Raw genomic sequence first — 19,133 nt, 5'->3', positions numbered from 1 at the left:
TGCATGTCGGCCCAAGGAGGTGTGAGCCACGAGTTTGAATTCACATTGTTCATTTTTTTTTTTTTTTTTTTTTTGTAAATGCTTTTAAAATCAATTACGGTAAAATCCCCCAACCCCCTTTTTTTTTATATAAATGCTTTTAAAAAGCGATTATGGTAAGATTCACCCAGATATCCCTTTCTTTCTTTTTTCAGCGCCCCCCCCCCCCCCCCCCTTCATTTTCCTAACTGAATAGGATCATAAAAGCATGAAATAGTGCTAAACAAAAATTGGTAAAAATATTGTTCATCACACTTTTTATTGTTGTTGGTGTAGATCTATTAGAAGTTTAATTACTATGACTGATCCAAACTAACTGATACAATGACACTTCGTAGACGTTTTGTTTTTGTTTTTTTTTTTTCAAAGTATTTTGTATGTTTTTCTTGTTTGTGAGATGTAGAGGAAGGTCAGAGCCAGAGCCATTTTAATTTTGTCTGTGTTTGTTAGTTTACTGATACTTTGAGTAAGTGCTTAGAACTGGGTTAAACACCTGATACTTTGAGTAAGTGCTTAGAACTGGGTTAAACACCTGATACTTTGAGTAAGTGCTTAGAACTGGGTTAAACACCTGATACTTTGAGTAAGTGCTTAGAACTGGGTTAAACACCTGATACTTTGAGTAAGTGCTTAGAACTGGGTTAAACACCTGATACTTTGAGTAAGTGCTTAGAACTGGGTTAAACACCTGATACTTTGAGTAAGTGCTTAGAACTGGGTTAAACACCTGATGCTTTGAGTAAGTGCTTAGAACTGGGTTAAACACCTGATACTTTGAGTAAGTGCTTAGAACTGGGTTAAACACCTGATACTTTGAGTAAGTGCTTAGATCTGGGTTAAACACCTGATACTTTGAGTAAGTGCTTAGAACTGGGTTAAACATCTTTAGTTTTATAATACTTATTACATTCCTTCTGGTGATAAATAATACAGATTTTTTTTTGTTCACTATTATGCATGCACAAACAGCTACACAATAGATTAGTTGTAACAAAAAAATAATATTAATGATGTACTACCAAGACTCATTTTTATAATTCTTATAAATTCTTTGCATTATTTCCATGCAGGCATAGTTCCATTGGCTCTGTCTGTAGACATCATAATATTTACTTATTGACACAATCACATCATCATTTTGTCTCTTTCCCTAGACATGGAAACTCTTTTGACCCTTCAACTTTTTCATTTTTATTTACACTCATCTACTTCTTAAAATAACTTTCACCACAACTTGTATGTTAAACACCCACGGTAGCTACTGTGGTGTATCATGGTCCAGCATGAATTCTCTGCAATCTTCTGATACCACTTTTAAGTTGAAAAGACTGGATAGTCCCTAAATTATAATACTTGAGTTTAATCTAGTTTTCTTGATTTTTTATTAAACAGTAAAGCTGCATGACTATATATATTTTTAACTCCACAGTATCTTTAGGAAAAGTCCAGACCACCTTATTAGAGAGATCATTCTAGTGGATGACTTCAGTGATGACCGTAAGTTTGCTCATTATTTTGTTTTAAAGCATCTCCTTATTGATTTTATATAATTGTACTTTTACAAGTCAAGGCTCTGGCTGGCAAAAAGAAGGAACTCCTCAATACTGTGAAGAGATGAAAGCTGAACTGGTTTGGTCACATTGAAAGACATGACTCACTGTCAAAAGTCATTCTTCAAGGTACAGTGGAGGAAGGATGAAGAAAAGCTGGCTGGACAACATCAAAGAATGGATCAGCCTGTCTCTTGATCTCTTCCTAAGATCAGTTGCTAACCTAGAAAAGTGAAGGATGAAGAAAAGCTGGGAGGACAACATCAAAGAATGGTCCAGTCTTGATCTCTTCCTAAGATCAGTTGCTAACTAAGAAAAGTGGAGGGATTTAGTTACATGAAATGTCACAGCACTCATATGATGAAAGTCAAGAACAGATGATGACGATGATGACAGTATGAATATTCATACAATGTATCAGCACTTTAACTAATTGCTTTTATAAACTATGTGTTAACGTAATAGTTTATACTTTAGAAACTCGCTGGCTGTAGGATGGAAACCTAAAATGTGTATCAGCTGTACCAGCAGCTGCATGTTAAGATCTTTGGTGTTATTTCCTATTCTTCCTTGTACACACACAAACATACTTTTTACTATCCAAAAGTCAACAATCATTCCCATATAGTTTGTACTAGGAGGAAGAAAATTTAATAATTTCTTAATGCAAATATTTTACATTTAACAAATCTTTTGCAATGAGATGACTAGTTGCATTTATCAAGTGTTTAATATAATCATAAAAATAATCACAAAATCAGTCAGAGTGGTGACTGTCAAGAACTGAACTTCTGTTTTCTAAAGATCAATCTATTGCAGAATATATATATAGTGTTGTTTTTTTCAAGATGTTTTGGGGTTTTTTTTTGCTAATAACCATGGTGACATTTATAAAAGGCACTCAGTCAAGATTGAAGTGTACTTTAGATCATCATAATATAATCATGTTTTCACTTTTAAAAAGTTTGTCTCTAAAATTTCTAATTTTCTTTGGATAAACAATTTTTCTTTTTTTGCTTTATTTAACATTTGGGTCTGACAACATGCTTTTAATATGAATTATTATTCTGCAAATAGCATCTGATGGTCAGGAACTTGACAAGATTAAAAAGGTGAAAGTTTTGAGAAATGACAAACGTCAAGGTGAGTGACAGTGTTTATCCCATTTAGTGTTATACTCTTGGAGCAATCTTTTAAGGGTTAAGTTATAAAAGCACTCCAATCTATTTCTATTAGTTTGAGAGTGATTTATGTTCAGTAGAAAATACTTGACATTTAGATCATTGACTCAAGTGTTATTTACACCAAACACGTTGACTGGTAAAAGATATTTCTTATTTTTCCAATTGTGTTTTTACTTGCTCTGATTGATCGACTGATTGCAATTCATTGTTACAGAATGTAGCTTAAGTACTTTAAGAACTCCGCCTACAATCGTGCTTCTACTTTAAGTAAAATTGTCTGTTGTTAACCAGAGCAATACATTTTTAATGCAGTGGTCTCAAGGGACAATCTTTGCACTGGCCTCCAGAGAGCCTCTGGCTGAACTATCAGAGTGAATAATTTATTTCTACCAACCAGAAAGGGGTCAAAGTTGAGAACTATCTGTCTGTACAAACACAGTTATCTGGTGAAAAGGAAACTTTTCAAATAAATGATAGAAGAAAGAAATGTGTCTTAGTTGCTTTGAGGACAAGGTTGTTGAGTAATCTGTGGCACACACTTTCTCTCTCTCCTACTTTTTAGTGCACAGTGTTCAGTTTTAGGTTGGGATCCATCACTTTTTGTGTGTTTACTTTAAGCCCGAAAGAGCACTTTCCATCTCAGACTTTAAGGAGGGGGAAGCTGGCGGTGGGTCAGTCTGCATTTTGTGCCAAGTGTTGTTGAATGTGAAGGTGGGGTGAATTTGGGGAAGGCTATATGGCCTGCTTGAGGTCATCATAAACTTTAGGGACACCAGTCTCATGGGCATGAAGTTTCAGATCATCATGACCTTCAACAAGTCCACTGCTTTGTAGAGCAGAGAGACATATAATTTTTTTTTATTATTACTGTTATTATAAAAATTGTTGCCACAGCAACTCACTGCCTAATGGATATTTTGTTATATCAGGGAAAAGTGTATATAAATTTGTATTACAGCTACTGATTTACAAACCTTTTAAATATGTGTGACAATCAATTCTGAAAATACAATTTAAAATCTTGGCATGTTCCATTACTGTGCTATGTAAAGATCCTCAGATTTAACTGTTGTAGAAAACTAGTTTTATTATTTAGAAAATAACTAGTGTCATAGCTTTTTTTTTTGAAAGGGCAATGGTTGGAGATAGAAAAATTGGATGGTGATGAAGTCTCTGTCAACAAAGTTGTTTGATGAATATCTCACACTACTCTTTCCTATAACATATTCTATCTGGGTCACCACTTAGAAATAAGCTTTCTGTTTCATAGTCCAGACCCAGTAATCGAACCATTTAATTTATACTGACTCTGTTTTAAGAGCATTTAATCTTGCATGGAGATGAATTTCTTTATTTCTATTGTTGGACGCTACTTACAGTAATTAAAAATGGACAATGACAGCTTTTATCTTTATTTAATTGATTCTTTGATTGATTGATTGATTTGTCTCATAAAGTCTTGAACTTGAATAAATAATTTCCATTCACTTCCTCACCCACTCTGTCTTCTGCTTAGATTTCATTGTTGATCCCCGCTGTCAAAAACAAATTCACGAGTTCATTGAGTTATTTTATTCAGGGCACATGTCACATCTGTCATGTTTGTGGTCAGGCATTAAAACAAGGCCCAGACAGGGGAGAGGTCTAAACGGCAGTGCTAAAAAAATAAGGAGCTAATGATTTCAACTTGGGGGGGGGGGGGGGGGGGTCTGAAAGGAGAGAGGAAGAAAAGTTTTGTTGTCTTTCTAAATGTGGTGTAGACTTTAGAGAGGGACGTGTGAAATGTTTGCTGGGGGCTTTGTTTGATGTAGTGTTTGTAGGTAAATAGGGCTATCTGCACCTGGCAGGGGAGGCAATCACAACAGTGAAATTAAGCTATTTCTGAGCCTTTTAATAGATCTGTGATACTTATGGTATTGATCTAATTCTAAAATGCTAAAATTGTGGGTAGTCTTAAATTTGGTAACTGTAAGCTAGTGGTTAAGACTGTTAGAAAAATGAATTTTTTTTACCTATGATATTTTTGAGAACCTTTCTGTCCTGTGATAGATACCTGATATTAGATATGATAAGCAATGATGGTTCATCATTGCTTCAACTTCAATCATTTTTTTTATAACTAGAAGCTGTTAGCCAGTTTATTTTAGCTATCTACCAGTTTAGGCATATGAACAGCTCGAATGTACCTGAAAAACTGTCAAATTGGAAGAAGGCCAAAAAAACAAACAACAGAAACTATTGAGAATTAAGGAAGTGGATCACTGAGTCTAGAAACTATTTCATTTTTTGTAAAGACAATATCAGTCTACTAGAATAATAATAAGAGCTTTTTATCTGCATTTTCTAAGTCTTAAGACATTGGTTAACATAATTGGATGGCTGCCTGGTCATGTGGTATGCTCTCTGGTCTCTCGTTTTGGACTAGGATGTAATTATTTTCATTTTTCAACATTGATTGAAATATGTGTTTATAATGATGAAGAAAACCAAAATGTTTTTTCTTTCTATCATTTCACAAAAAAAAACCACCATTGTCATTCACTATTACTAGACATTACCTTTGTATCAGAGGAGAGCTGACTATGAGATCTTTTAGTGCACCAAACTTCTGTCTTCAGGCAAATGTAGGCTTAATACTGTATTCTGTTTCTTTTCTCAGTGGCATCTTTGTTTTCTATTGCCTCACATTGATAGTATTTTGGTATTGTTCTTAATATTTATTTGTAGCAGTCTTACAAAATAATTTTGTTCTCATTACCTTTCTGTCCAAACTTCTAAAGATTTAATCTGTGTAAGCTCTGTACATATATACATACTATGCTTTTCAAACTTTTCACCTGAATACTTTCTAGTTCTCCAGGACTAAAACATCTCATTCTAAACCTCAAGAAAACAAATAGTACCGATGATGAGCTTTTATGTACTGATTGTTTACGGCACATTTGGGTATATTAGGGTGTGGGTTTAAATATTTTGTTTCTACTTCCTTTGTAATTTGTGTGTGGGTTATAACCTTTGCGGGGTATATGCAATATGTCATTCTCTCAATTAGTGTCTTTCAGTCATACTATAAAAAATTACAACATTGTCTTTCTTTTTATTAGCTTCTTGTGTATTGTTCATAATTATAAAGAATAATTATTTAGTTTGCTTATTTCTAATGTCACCATTTACCCTATGACACAGGTCTAATTCGTTCCAGAGTGAACGGAGCCAACATGGCCAAGGGCAAGGTCTTGACTTTCTTAGACAGTCATTGTGAGTGTAATGAAAAGTGGTTGGAGCCGCTGTTGGACAGAGTTAAACAGGTAACAATACTTTCTATTCATTATCATTATCCGTTTCTGGCATTGTATGGATCATAAAAGGGCCTACTCTTTACAAATGAGAGGAAAAAACTGTGGAGCTTATTCTTGAAGGAAATTCTTGAAACAGCAAATACTCTAGTATCTTGAGAGATTTTTTTTGTATCAATATAATAAGACTGTAGCTTATCAATGAAGAAATACAAATGGAAAAAAAATCTTCTTATACTTAAAAATGATAAAAAATTCAAATAAATATTTGCAGACAAACAAATTGGGTAAAGAATTTTTCAATTAGATTTAAACTACATGTATATTTCAAATTTGTATATACTTTGCTCAAAGCTTTAAAAAAATTGTCAATCTTTCAATTTGGTAAAATAAATAAAAATAAATAATGGCTTTAATATAGCGCTACTTTCATGCTTATAGCATGCTCAGAACGCTTTGGTCCAATCTCAGTTGTGGGCCAGTGGGGAAGGGGGTATCTATGAGGTTTTTCCATGCAGCCTTCAGACTCTGCACGAGTCGGCTGTCGAAACTCGAGCCCCCTTAATAGGTAGCCAAGCCAAGTTCAAGCTCACTTAGCCTCTTGACCACGCTTCCCACAATTTATGGTAATGAGTCAATGCAGCTTGTATACCTCTATTAATAAAGTGACTTTGGTATATACAAACATAAGCTCAGTTTAGTCATTAAAAAGTTTTAGCACTTTTTGAACAGACTTTGTTGAATGACTGAGATAACTTAAAAGTCATTATGTATAAAAACAAATGTATTTGCTTGTCTTCTGAGACTTAGTGAATTAAAACCACACACAGATTGCTAATCTATCTTTCCTTCTGTTGGTAATCTCTCCTTTCTTATGTCACAAGATCTTCAAAACTCCCTGGCCCAGTTAACATTATCTTTTCATTTTTGTTTGTTTTATTTATCAGCTGTCATCTGTTTGGTGGTTTAGTTCTCTACCAGTTGTTTCATTTTTGTGCACCATTTGTTTGATAAGTTCTATGAAATAGAAAATAGGCAAGTGGGCTGCATATCTTATCACACAAATGTGTGTGTGTGTGTGTGCTTTGTATTTCTACTGATGACCTGGTGTAGCTCCACTGTGCTAGATTTATTCCATTGCAGATATTCTTTCTTGAATGAAGATTTATGTTTACTTATACAAACACTTGCAGAATGACTTTGGTTATTGGAATGGTGACTTCAAGCCTAGACTACTTAACGAATTACTAGCCTTCAATACATTTTGTTATCAACAATCTTCAATGCATGTTGTTATAAACAATCCTCAATACATGTTGTTATCAACAATTTTCAATACATGTTGTTATAAACAATCCTCAATACATGTTGTTATAAACAATTTTCAATGCATGTTGTTATAAACAATCCTCAATACATGTTGTTATAAACAATTTTCAATACATGTTGTTATAAACAATCCTCAATGCATGTTGTTATAAACAATCCTCAACACATGTTGTTATAAACAATCCTCAATGCATGTTGTTATAAACAATCCTCAACACATGTTGTTATAAACAATTTTCAATACATGTTGTTATAAACAATCCTCAATGCATGTTGTTATAAACAATCCTCAACACATGTTGTTATAAACAATCCTCAACACATGTTGTTATAAACAATCCTCAACACATGTTGTTATAAACAATCCTCAACACATGTTGTTATAAACAATTTTCAATGCATGTTGTTATAAACAATCTTCTTCTTAAATTATATTCTGTCCTTTAAATCTATAAACAATATCTTGAAGTAAATTGTATAAAATATCAGATATGCACTCAAAAGAAAAAAAAAACACTTGGACTTATCATGAACAACTATTTTTTGTACTAAATTGCAAAGGAATGGAAGGGGTTCAGTGATATCAAAAAATGTAGAATATCTTTCCAAATTTTATAAAGAAATTTCTTCCTTTGATAATAGTTCATAAATTTCATGGGGATTTTATTGCTGATCTATGTATGTCTTGGAAGTTCGGTGATTGAGTGGTAAAGCGCTTGGCTTCTGAATCCTGTTGAAGTCTGGGATTTTTAATTTTTGGGTTATTTAGGTGGCTTTGAGTCCATCCAGATTTAATGGGTGTCTGACATTAGTTGGGGAAAAGTAAATGTGGTTGGTCATTGTGCTGGCCACAGAAACAGATGACCTTTACATCTTCTGCCCTATAAATTGCTCGGTACGTGACGTTTTGGCGACGCCGTTTTGGCCCCAACGTTTTGGCGACGGGACGTTTTGGCGCCAGCCGTTTTGGCGACGGGACGTTTTGGCGCGAGATATCATTTGACGATAATTTAATAAGCACGTAGCTTTTATAACAATGTTTATTTCACTCTACCATAATATTGTATGTATAGTATGAATTCTAACACCGTTCAGTGAATTGTTTTTTTTTTTAATTATAAAGGTTTTGCTTATTTCATGAATATAGGTCTATAATAAGTCAGATTCCTGAATGGTAATGACATGCTATATGTGAGTTCTGCTAATCGCACTGGATGACATTTTTGGATTTCTTTCCAAATGATTTTTTTTTATTTGACATTAGTGTAATATACGAACTAGCTAAGTGTCACACTTTAATATAACAAAAACCATGTTAACATCTAAAGCTCTATTACGCTGAATGACGACAATAACTCCACACATAGTAAAGATCAAGACACGGAATGTGGTCAGTACAAACTCTAACTTGAAAAGATATATTTTGAGAAATTGGGTAGGGGTGATTTGGGTGACACATCTTGCATTGACGCAGGTAGAGTTAAACAAATGAAGACAAGACCAGCACCGAGCACTGGTCGTTGGCGTCATGCGTCTGGCGATCATCTCCTTAGGAATGGTCATTACATGTGACACCTATCCCGCCCCCTCTCTTCTGCTCACATTTCACTCCTTGTATATACTCTTTCCTCCACCCCTCCCCTCTCTCACGCGATTTTTGTTTTTAATTTTAAAGTAATTTCTGAAAAAACTTTTTTTGAAAATAAAAGTGTGCCTCTTAATAAACACACATACACAAGCCAAAATGTTTATTAAAGAAAATGATGTGAAAAACAAACACACATTTACCATTTAGTACGTGAAAAATATGTGTTAACACAAACACTCATGCAAAACATAGATATGAATAATTGTTTTAAAAGAAATAATACAATAAACGTACATAATGTATTTCGCGCCAAAACGTCCCATCGCCAAAACGGCTTGCGCCAAAACGACCTTCGCACCAAAATGGCTGCGCCAAAACGGCGGCGCCAAAACGTCCTGCTTCGAAATTGCTAGGTCTGATAGGGGAATTTTACTTTTTATATTTGTCTTTGATTCAAGAGGTCATGTCAGAGATTTAAAATAAACTAAAGTACAGTTCCCCTTTCAGACCTTGTGGTCTATAATTGTTTTTTTCTTTTTAAGCTACACATTATTTGTTTAGAAAACTTTGTTTGTTTTACTGCCAGACCATTTAGTTAGTAATAAGTCCAAAATATACAGCCTGCACAATTTAAAAATAAAGCAACATTTTTTATATTTTAATCTAATGAAGAAGATCACAAGGTCTGAAAGGGGTATTTCACTTACTTTACAATCTCATCAAGATTTTTTTAAAATTTCTTGTAATTTTAGGATCGTAGAAATGTAGTGAGTCCAATCATTGATGTCATCAGTATGGATAATTTTGATTACATTGGCGCTTCAGCTGATTTGAAAGGAGGTTTGTACACATTTCTAATTCTTGTTGTCCCCATAAAATTGAGATTTGATATTTCTTTCACCATTAGTATACACTATCCATCATCACCTTCTATCCAACTGTATGAGACCACCATACAACTCTGTGGCATTTAACGTCTCATGAGATGATCTTTTCTCTTTGCAACTTCTTGTGTGAAAGAGACCAATCATTGATGCACAGTTTACAAGACCACCATACATTTTTACAAATATTTCATGATTGATATATTTCATATATTGTATACACACTCCAAGCTCAGTTCTATTCAGCTTTATGAGACCACCATAAATTGTTACAAATATTTCATGGTTGATATATCTCTCTCATATATTATGTATTGACTGGGGCTATTTGTTTCAAATATTTAATTTTATGTAATACAATACTACTGAGCTTGACTGGGTTGAAAGAAAAACTTTGATAAGTAACGAACTTTGTTATTATGAGGTTTAACAGCACATGCAAGTATTTTTAATGTAAGGTTTTATAAATTAGCTATTATCTCCATCACTTTTTTATTCCTCAGGATTTGATTGGAATCTGGTCTTTAAATGGGACTACATGTCTGCTGAGGAAAGAAATAGACAAAGACAAAACCCCACTGCACCTATAAGGTATTAAAGGATATTTTATATGTTCACTACCTAAGAAGTGAGTCAGATTGACATCAAGGAATTTAGTGTTCATCTACATCATAGTGATTATAAAAGGATCTCACAGAGCTGATAGTAGAATACATAGTTTAGTTTGTAGATATTTAGTTGAAAAGAAATTTTAATACAATAGTCCATGAATGGCTGGAAGAGGTTCAACTTTTTATTGCAATGTAAATTAATTTATTCTTTTTTATTTTTGTTTAAGTACTGCACAGATTTATAACAAAAAACAAAACAAAAAAAAACAACTTCTTTTGGTTTAAATTCTTTTTATACTAAACCAAACCTTAAGTCATCCAAAAAAATCAAATGGATAAATAAATCTTGAATAAACGAATGCATGTTTCAAACTATATAACATAACCAAATCTTTGAATTTTTTTATATTGCTGACTGAATTCCACTTATCACATGCATCTTTAGTAACTGAAATAGTTACTATCAGTTGTTTTTGGTTTAACTTTCATACATTTCATTACTTTTTATTTAAAAAACAAAACAGCAGAATATAGATTTTATCATAATATAAAAGAGTTTCATTGGCTGATTGCTTTATTGTAAGGTTTCTTTGAACTCAGCTCTGATATTTTCTACCCAGTAATAGAATATTTTAAAAACATCATTAAAAGTTGTCCAAATCATTACGGAGAGCATCAAGTTTTTACTGTTTGGTAAATAAAGGGATTTAAGTAATAGTTTGTATCTCTAGGGAAATTTATCTTTGTCTGGATATAGTCACATCTGTTGTAAACTATGTCTACTGTTTAATTTCCATAGAACGCCAATGATTGCGGGTGGCCTGTTTTCTATTGACAAGTCATGGTTTGATGAGCTAGGCCAGTATGATTTAAAAATGGATGTTTGGGGAGGTGAAAACTTGGGTAAGTGGTCATCTCTCAAACAAATCTCTAGTTGATACAAAAGGATAAAAGTTCTTAAAAAATCTTTATTAAACTACTCACATATTTCAATGCATAATTGATTCTTCAAACTCTAGAGATATCCTTCCGTGTTTGGCAGTGCCATGGAAACCTGGAAATAATCCCATGCAGTCGTGTTGGTCATGTTTTCCGTAAACAGCATCCTTACACTTTTCCTGGTGGAAGTGGCCAGATTTTTGCAAGGTAATTGTCTTATTCATTTTTAAACTAGAACACTATATTGCTATTTATTCAGTTAATTAGTAAATTGAAATACTACAATGTTATTTATAATGTTATTATTTTTAAAACTTATACTACAGAACTATTTATTTAGCTATTTAGTTATTCCTTAAAGGTACTTTTTAAATAAAAAAAATTTTTAGTTTACTTAAAGGGTTTTGATGTTCTGACTGGACACTAAATGATACATCATATTAAATATTGAGCCTTTTCTTGAAAGTATATTTAAACTTCTTTTTAAACAATAATCTCAAGTTGAAGAACTATATTTTATATTACTATGTGACATTAGTTCAATTCATGGTGTTTTTAAAGATAGAAAAAAAAAATCCATTCTGGAAACAGCAGCCTCTAACAGGCTTTGATTAAGACTTTTTGTGTGTGTTTCTATCTGCAACTTATAAACCACCAGGAACCCATTTTATCAAAATTTCTAATCAAATATGAGTGTTTAGGACCACAAATCATCAAGACATTATTTCTCTTTACAGAAACACAAAGCGTGCAGCAGAAGTCTGGATGGATGAATATATTCAGTTTTATTTTGCTGCAGTGCCATCTGCTAAACATGTGGATGTGGGAGAGTAAGTCAAGGGAAATAACTCAGATTACTGGGGATCATTAATTTACTATATATGCTAAATTCTTTTTTTTTTTTTATTACATTGGCTCTAATTGACTGATAAATGGGCAGTAAAGAATTAGTTGTAGCATAAAATATCCTTGTATCTAATGAAAATCAGTGATGAATGAGTGATTATGATTCAGGTAATTGAATTGGCCGCACTTTCATGATCCCCCCTAAGATACTTTTTAGCTGGAGAATTATTGTATCTGTTACAATGGAATGAAACAGCCCACCCTCTTTCCTTCTCTCTCTCTCGCTCTCATATATTCAGTTCTTGAAAAAAAAAACATTAGAAGATGTCTACATCATCAAGCTATTTGTAATGTTTGTGTCATAAACAAATTGCTTAGTCTGCTAACATAAACAATGAAAAAGTTACAAAAATAAAGCTTGATGCTAAATCAATAGGAAAACAACATTTACTATAGAAAAGTTGAATTTTTAGAAACATGAACAAAATGAAAGAAGCATAAACCATGAAACAAATGCTTCTTGCTAAATCAATATGGGAAAATAACTTCTTTTTATTTGATCACTGAATATAAAACAGACCTTTCTTTAGGACAAAACAATAATATAGTTTAGTCTCAATCCCTAACTGTATTGGAGGGAAATTTTTAAAATAGTTTGTAAGACTTTTGTAAAAATTTTAATTTGATGTTTGTTGCTGTTAGTATTTCAGAAAGATTGGCTCTGAGAGACAGGTTACAGTGCAAGCCTTTTAAGTGGTTTTTAGAAAATGTGTACCCTGAATTAAAGTAAGTAATATTTCTTTGATCAGATTTCTTTGATCAGATACATGTTTATGTATGCTACATGTGTTTCTCTACATCTCTGTTTTACTTTCTTATTTCCTGTCCATTTTTTTTGCTGTAAGAATAAGTGGTTTTTTTTTCTAGTGTGTACATGTTTGAATGTATAACGCATATTAGGAGACATTTCCTTCTGTTGTTTGTTTGACATGTTTCAGATGTTCCTTCAGAATTGAAGATAGTTTACTTCCTAGTCCCAACCTCCCGCAGGACGACAGGGATGGGAGCGGGGAGGGTTTGAACCTGGGACCATTGATAAATCCAAACGACAGTCTAGCGCACAAACCACACGACCAGGCAGCTATCCTGTTTGTGTGGAATGTTCATCATTAGGAAGTCTCTCGACGAAAGCAATTCAAACTAAACCTTGCACATTTCCTGCGATATTACCTTGTTAATTATTTCACTATATTAGATGTTCTAGATTGACATTCTTTTGTTAGGTTTCTGAGTAACTGTGATCATGGCTTAAGGATCAATATTCTTCATGTACTTAGTATATAAATATTCCTTCTAGTTGCGATATTCATGGAAGCAGTCAATATGAATGTGTGGGTTCGACTCCCATTCAGCGTAAACATAAACCGTTCTCCCTGACCTACAGTGTTTACATACTCTTTATAGTTATAGGTCTCCATTCTCTGAAAATGGATCTTATTCTAGCAGGGGTGTTCAATTTACTCCTATGGTCAGCTTAGCTATTTATTTTGCTGACAAGACTATCAACAATGTGATTGTCAATGAAAAAAAAACAACATTCCAGCTCAATAGATGCAGTGATGACTAAGTCTAGCCTAGTCTAGGTTGACAACCCAATTTCTTGATGGAACAAATCTGAAATTGATCTGTTTCAGTGCCTAGATGATAGATCTAGAGATCTACCTCTATCTGATTAGATTTAGATCTAGATGATGTAGAGACAGCTAAACTAGTTCTAGATCTACATTGAACATTAGCTGGGGGTGGAGCTGCTTCATCAGCTGATAAACTTCATCATAAGATCATTACTAGACCTAGCCCTAGATCTAGATCTATAAATTAATTTACTAGATCTAGACTATATAATTAGATTTATCAATATCACCATCAGATGAAACAAAATCACTGTCATCTTAATTATTATACTTCTTCATCAAAGAAATATTTAGATCTACAAATTTTATATGGCCTTGGTTGAAGCTCCATGTTAAAAAAACACGCACACAGAAAAAATAAATGTAATCTCTTTACAAACTTCGTACAAAATAAAAACACGTTAAATGAAGGAAATTCCGGATGTTTAGCAAAGGGAAACTATTCTAGATAAAAAATTAAGCAATAAAAAACATGAATTGGAGAAATAGAAACGAAAAAAATAAATTTTAAATAGCCGATATGCCCCCAGCGTTGGTCCGACTTTTTTCCCCTTTTTTTCCCTGTTGTTGCGGAGCCAAAGAGTTAATGAATAATAATTAAATTGTTAGAATTTTAAAATTTGTCTTTATGTAGATATTGCTTTGATTAGGTTCTTTCAATGTAGCCTGTTTCAGTCAAATGAATGTCTCTTAGCTTGGGACACTATATTGGTGTATGTAGAATTCATTCCTGAATTATTTCACTGGCATCATACTTTCTAATGTTGACCAATTAAAGAAATGAAGTAAATCTAATCCCAATGACAATTTTTTTTTTAAATGTTCAATATTTGTTGCTTTTTCCCAGGATTCCCAGTGTACAGGATATTGCATTTGGTAGTATTAAACAAGGGAATGACTGTATGGACACTATGGGCCATTTTGCTGATGGAATTCTTGGATTGTATCCATGTCACAATTCTGGTGGAAATCAGGTCAGTTGCTTTCCACTACTTTATGCAGCATACATGTTTGGATGAGTTCCCTTATTGAATAAGAATTATTCCAGCTCAGAAACATGTTAGTTTTATATATGTAGAGATTCTTGTGTTTTTAATGCACACATTGCTGATTTGTACCAATCAAAAGCTTCAGTCTTGTAAAGTATATTTATGTGGGAGGCTAAGTACACTTGAACTTGGCTTGTCTTGGCTACCTATGAAGGGGGCTTGAGGTTCGACACCCGACTCAGGCAGAGTTGTTTACTGAGCGCCTAAAGGCAGCATGGAAAACCATCTCCCAGTACCCTGACACTCCCTCCCCCCACTGTTCCACAAATGAGATTGGACCATAACGCTCTGAGCATGCTATAAGCATGAAATTAGTGCTATATAACAGCTATAATTATTATTATTATTTGTATCAAACTTGATGAAATTTTCCAGGAGTTTTCATTAACTAAAGCTGGAGAAGTGAAACATCTAGATCTCTGTGTGACCTTAGTGGATACCAGGCCTGGGAATGAGGTCAAGCTGTATCAGTGTACACCAGGCAACTATAAGCAGGTACTGGGTCGAGAAGAGAATGCAATTTTTTTATTAAACAAGATAGGATAAACACTTGTAAAGGGTGACCCGACAAAACAGTGTGAAATTTCCTGAGAAAATAGCGCAGACTTATGTATGATGTGTATAAAAGTAACGGATTATTAGTAATTTAATGCCCTGGTCAGCATTTTTGTTGATGTCTATAACTTTTCAATATTAATAGATCTGAAAGTATGCCATATTTGCAGAGAACAAGAGTACTTTAAATTTTATATCATTCCCCTATTTCACCAATGTTTAAAATGCATAACTTGCTAAAAATAGGATTTTGAAATGTGGTGACCCCGTTTAAGCACTGATGGAATTTCTGTGTGACATTTCCTACAATTTAACTTTGTGAAAGTTTGTGTATGTGTGTGTATAAATATCTGACCTGACAAGTATCTTTGCTTGTTTTCAAAGTACACTTTTTGAATATAAATGATATATTTTGAAATTATTCATTTTAGCTTATTATAATTTTTGCTTACTGATGCATATTTATGTATTAAGATATCTAAAGTGTTTCCTGCAAAATGACTGGAAATATTGATAACATTAAAACAAAAAAATATTGGCTCTATTCATATTTTATGATATCTAAAGTAGTTCTTTCAAAATTACTAAAATATATTTTTTCTGCCCTATATTGTCCGCGCTATTTTGTCCGCGCTATTTTGTCGGTGTACCCTTGTAAAGAGCATAATCCTAAAACACACTTGGTTTTTATGGTCTCATCATTTTATATTAAACATACTAATTTTTTTTTTTTTTTTACTTTTCCAGCAATTTGTTCAGAATCCAGCCAAAGACCAACTTCGTCACAAGTCCTATGACCTTTGCCTGGACAGTGTAGTGTGGCAGACTAAAGGAATTGTGGCCAATAAATGTGACCCTTCGTCTTACACCCAGAAGTGGACATTTTCTTTAAGTAAAAACAGATAGAACATAAATGTAATGACATAGAGCTTTACCTAGAGAAAGTATATCATAAGTTTCAAGCAGAGGAATGGCTGCCATATTGGTTACCATGGAAACTTTCTTGATAAGCAAGAACAAGCATATATCAAAAGGACATAAAAACTAGACACACTGAGGATGAACCACATAGTCACTGATAAATCTACTATTTATAACTATATAGTGTCGACCACAATCTTCATATATATATATATATATATATATACACCTTTATTTATAAATATTTGTGGTCAAATTGATCTGAATAATCACATAAAAAGTATAATACTAAAAGATCAATAATTTAATTTTTTTTTATAAATACCTATACAGATTTGTGCCTTTTGTAAAATGGCAAAATCTTGATTAATGAATTGCTAGGAGTTTAATTAGAAAAAGTTCATTATGCAAATTCTTTAGACTGTTCAGTGCTCTCTTTCAAGTTCTCTCTTGTTCCCTTCTTTATATTATAAGGGAAGCAACTCTGTAATAATTTAGTATTTTAATACACAATCTCAAAAAAAAGTATAATCATGCAAAGTAGAAAAAAAAAAGATTCTTGTAAATGATTGGGGGCGGTAATAAAAACTAGAAATCCACACCTATTTATTTATTGGTCACCCAACAGGAGAGATGATAGTCCAAATAAAATCAAAATGTGCTACCTCTTATTGTGCTGTAAAAGTGTTGCTCCTCCTGAAGTGTCTCTGGCAGGTCTCCTCAGACAACATTAGTTTTAGTTTACATCGTGTGTTACTGTACATTAATGTGCCAATGTCTTCCAATGGAAATCTTTTTAGAGAAGCTGTTCAGTTTTTTTTATGTTTTTTTTTATTGCAATTTTTTGTTTTTGTTGCTTATTTGTTGTTTTTTTGCTTGTTTGTTACTGCTGATTCATCACATCTACCAAAGTTTTCTACACAGAGTTGAGTCAGTTCCTGACATCATTATTATTTAAGAAATAAGTTCATGAAGTTATTTTGCTTTCCCTTCCTCCCTTTTTCTCTTAGTCTATTTGAACCTGAGGCCACCTTCCCTACACTACTGAAACATACAGGAATCTTTAGTTTTATATTATTTGTAATCATATACTAAGATTCTTTTCCTGGCACTGTCTAGATCAAGATTTGTTAGAGGGGCATTAAAATTGTTTGTTGTCATCCCTAACAGTGTCCACTGAGAAATGTTCATGATTTGTCAGGTCTGCAGCAGTGATTACTATAATATTCTTAGGGTTAGGGTTATGTATGGCATTGAAGATGTCTCTGAGGTCTGTTCTATTGCTCACTTAATTCTTTTAGTATCAAATCAAATAGAGTCCAATATTCTGGTATCAAATTTCCAACTAACTCATTTTATTTAATGAATCTGATGTTGAAAAGTAATATGTTGGTCATCCTTTTGAATATAATGGTTTTTTCTTGGACCCTGCATAAAGAGAACCTACCAAATCACATTAAATATTATAATTGTTTAGGTCAGAGGTTATCAAACTTTTTGACTTGGGAACCCCCCTTACATAGTCAAAACTTGCTCATGGATCCCCTAAGTAAAAAGGCTACATAAATGCTTATTATATAAGAAACAAATGTGAAAAAAAAATATTTTGTTGAAGGAGTTTTTATTGAAATTATAACTTTTGTTTAAAATAAAATTTCTAAAAATTAATGGCTTGGATGAGGTTGAGATTTTTTGAGTGTATTCATGCCCGGCTCAACAAGCATACATTTCTGGTTGGTTTCTTTTATTTGTGATGAGGTTCATTACAGCAATGAATCTACATTGTACCAATAAGAAGTCAACCACAAAATCACAAATCTTAACAATGACCCATAATTTGCCCATAATGCATGATATAAATTTGGAACATGTTTTTGTAACTGGAACATTTGGTATCCTAGTTTAAACTTGGTTTAAGTTTCTTGTTTGTGATATTTCAGTCAGCTTCTCTTGCGTTAGCATTGGTTCATCTGTGATTAGAATCTGAGTTTGTCCATGCGCAAAATAGTTTACCCAGTCGGAAATATCCAAGTGAAGAATGTTTTCAAATTTTTGGTTTAGGTCGTCATAGAATAAGTAATAGATGTATTAAACAGCAATGAGGACAAGTTGATTAGTATTCAACTTATTTGATCAGATAAATTGGCTTTTAGCAATGTTATTTAAATTGTATAGACCTACAATTTTCATCTTTCTGCGAACCTTAAGTCGTTTTAGGCATCCGCGGACCACAGTTTGAGAACCACTGGTTTAGATTGTAGTGTATATGTATTATTTTTCTCTATCAAATATCTTTCTGTACATGTCAATGATTTTTTTATATCATCTTCATAGATGATAAGAAACAAACATACAAATCAATAAGAAAAGATTTTGTATTATATCTTGTGGAATTATTCATTTAGGTAAGGGAAATAATAAATGTTTCAATGAGATGATCTCATATTTTTCTTTGAATTGTTTGCTGTAATGTTCACTATAGAACAGAAAAGTGATTTCTTTTTGTATGAACTGTTTACTGTAGAGTAGATCAAATGATATGTTATGGTGTAACTTTGGCATTTATACACATATATATGTTTTTGGTCATTCCAATAATGTTTTTGAAATACATTGAACAGAAATTTATAGCTTTTTTTAAATGAGAA

At 32.9% G+C, this 19,133-nt stretch overlaps 1 protein-coding gene across 1 annotated transcript in view; it reads left to right on the top strand.

Moving 5' to 3' along the window:
- LOC106058096 (polypeptide N-acetylgalactosaminyltransferase 2-like) overlaps positions 1-16,470 on the top strand; it is a 60,741-nt gene extending 44,271 nt beyond the window's left edge. Inside the window, exons 5-16 of the mRNA NM_001311281.1 lie at positions 1,469-1,536; positions 2,667-2,732; positions 5,960-6,081; positions 9,739-9,826; positions 10,374-10,461; positions 11,281-11,384; positions 11,501-11,627; positions 12,158-12,250; positions 12,969-13,052; positions 14,808-14,934; positions 15,385-15,504; positions 16,312-16,470. Coding sequence (NP_001298210.1) covers positions 1,469-1,536; positions 2,667-2,732; positions 5,960-6,081; positions 9,739-9,826; positions 10,374-10,461; positions 11,281-11,384; positions 11,501-11,627; positions 12,158-12,250; positions 12,969-13,052; positions 14,808-14,934; positions 15,385-15,504; positions 16,312-16,470 — 1,246 coding nt within the window. The remainder of the gene's footprint in view (positions 1-1,468; positions 1,537-2,666; positions 2,733-5,959; positions 6,082-9,738; positions 9,827-10,373; positions 10,462-11,280; positions 11,385-11,500; positions 11,628-12,157; positions 12,251-12,968; positions 13,053-14,807; positions 14,935-15,384; positions 15,505-16,311) is intronic.
- The last annotated feature ends 2,663 nt before the right edge of the window (positions 16,471-19,133 follow it).

The sequence above is a fragment of the Biomphalaria glabrata genome, chromosome 3, assembly GCF_947242115.1.
Source record: "Biomphalaria glabrata chromosome 3, xgBioGlab47.1, whole genome shotgun sequence".
NCBI lineage: Eukaryota > Metazoa > Mollusca > Gastropoda > Planorbidae > Biomphalaria > Biomphalaria glabrata.
This window is presented reverse-complemented; position numbering and strand designations above follow the sequence as displayed.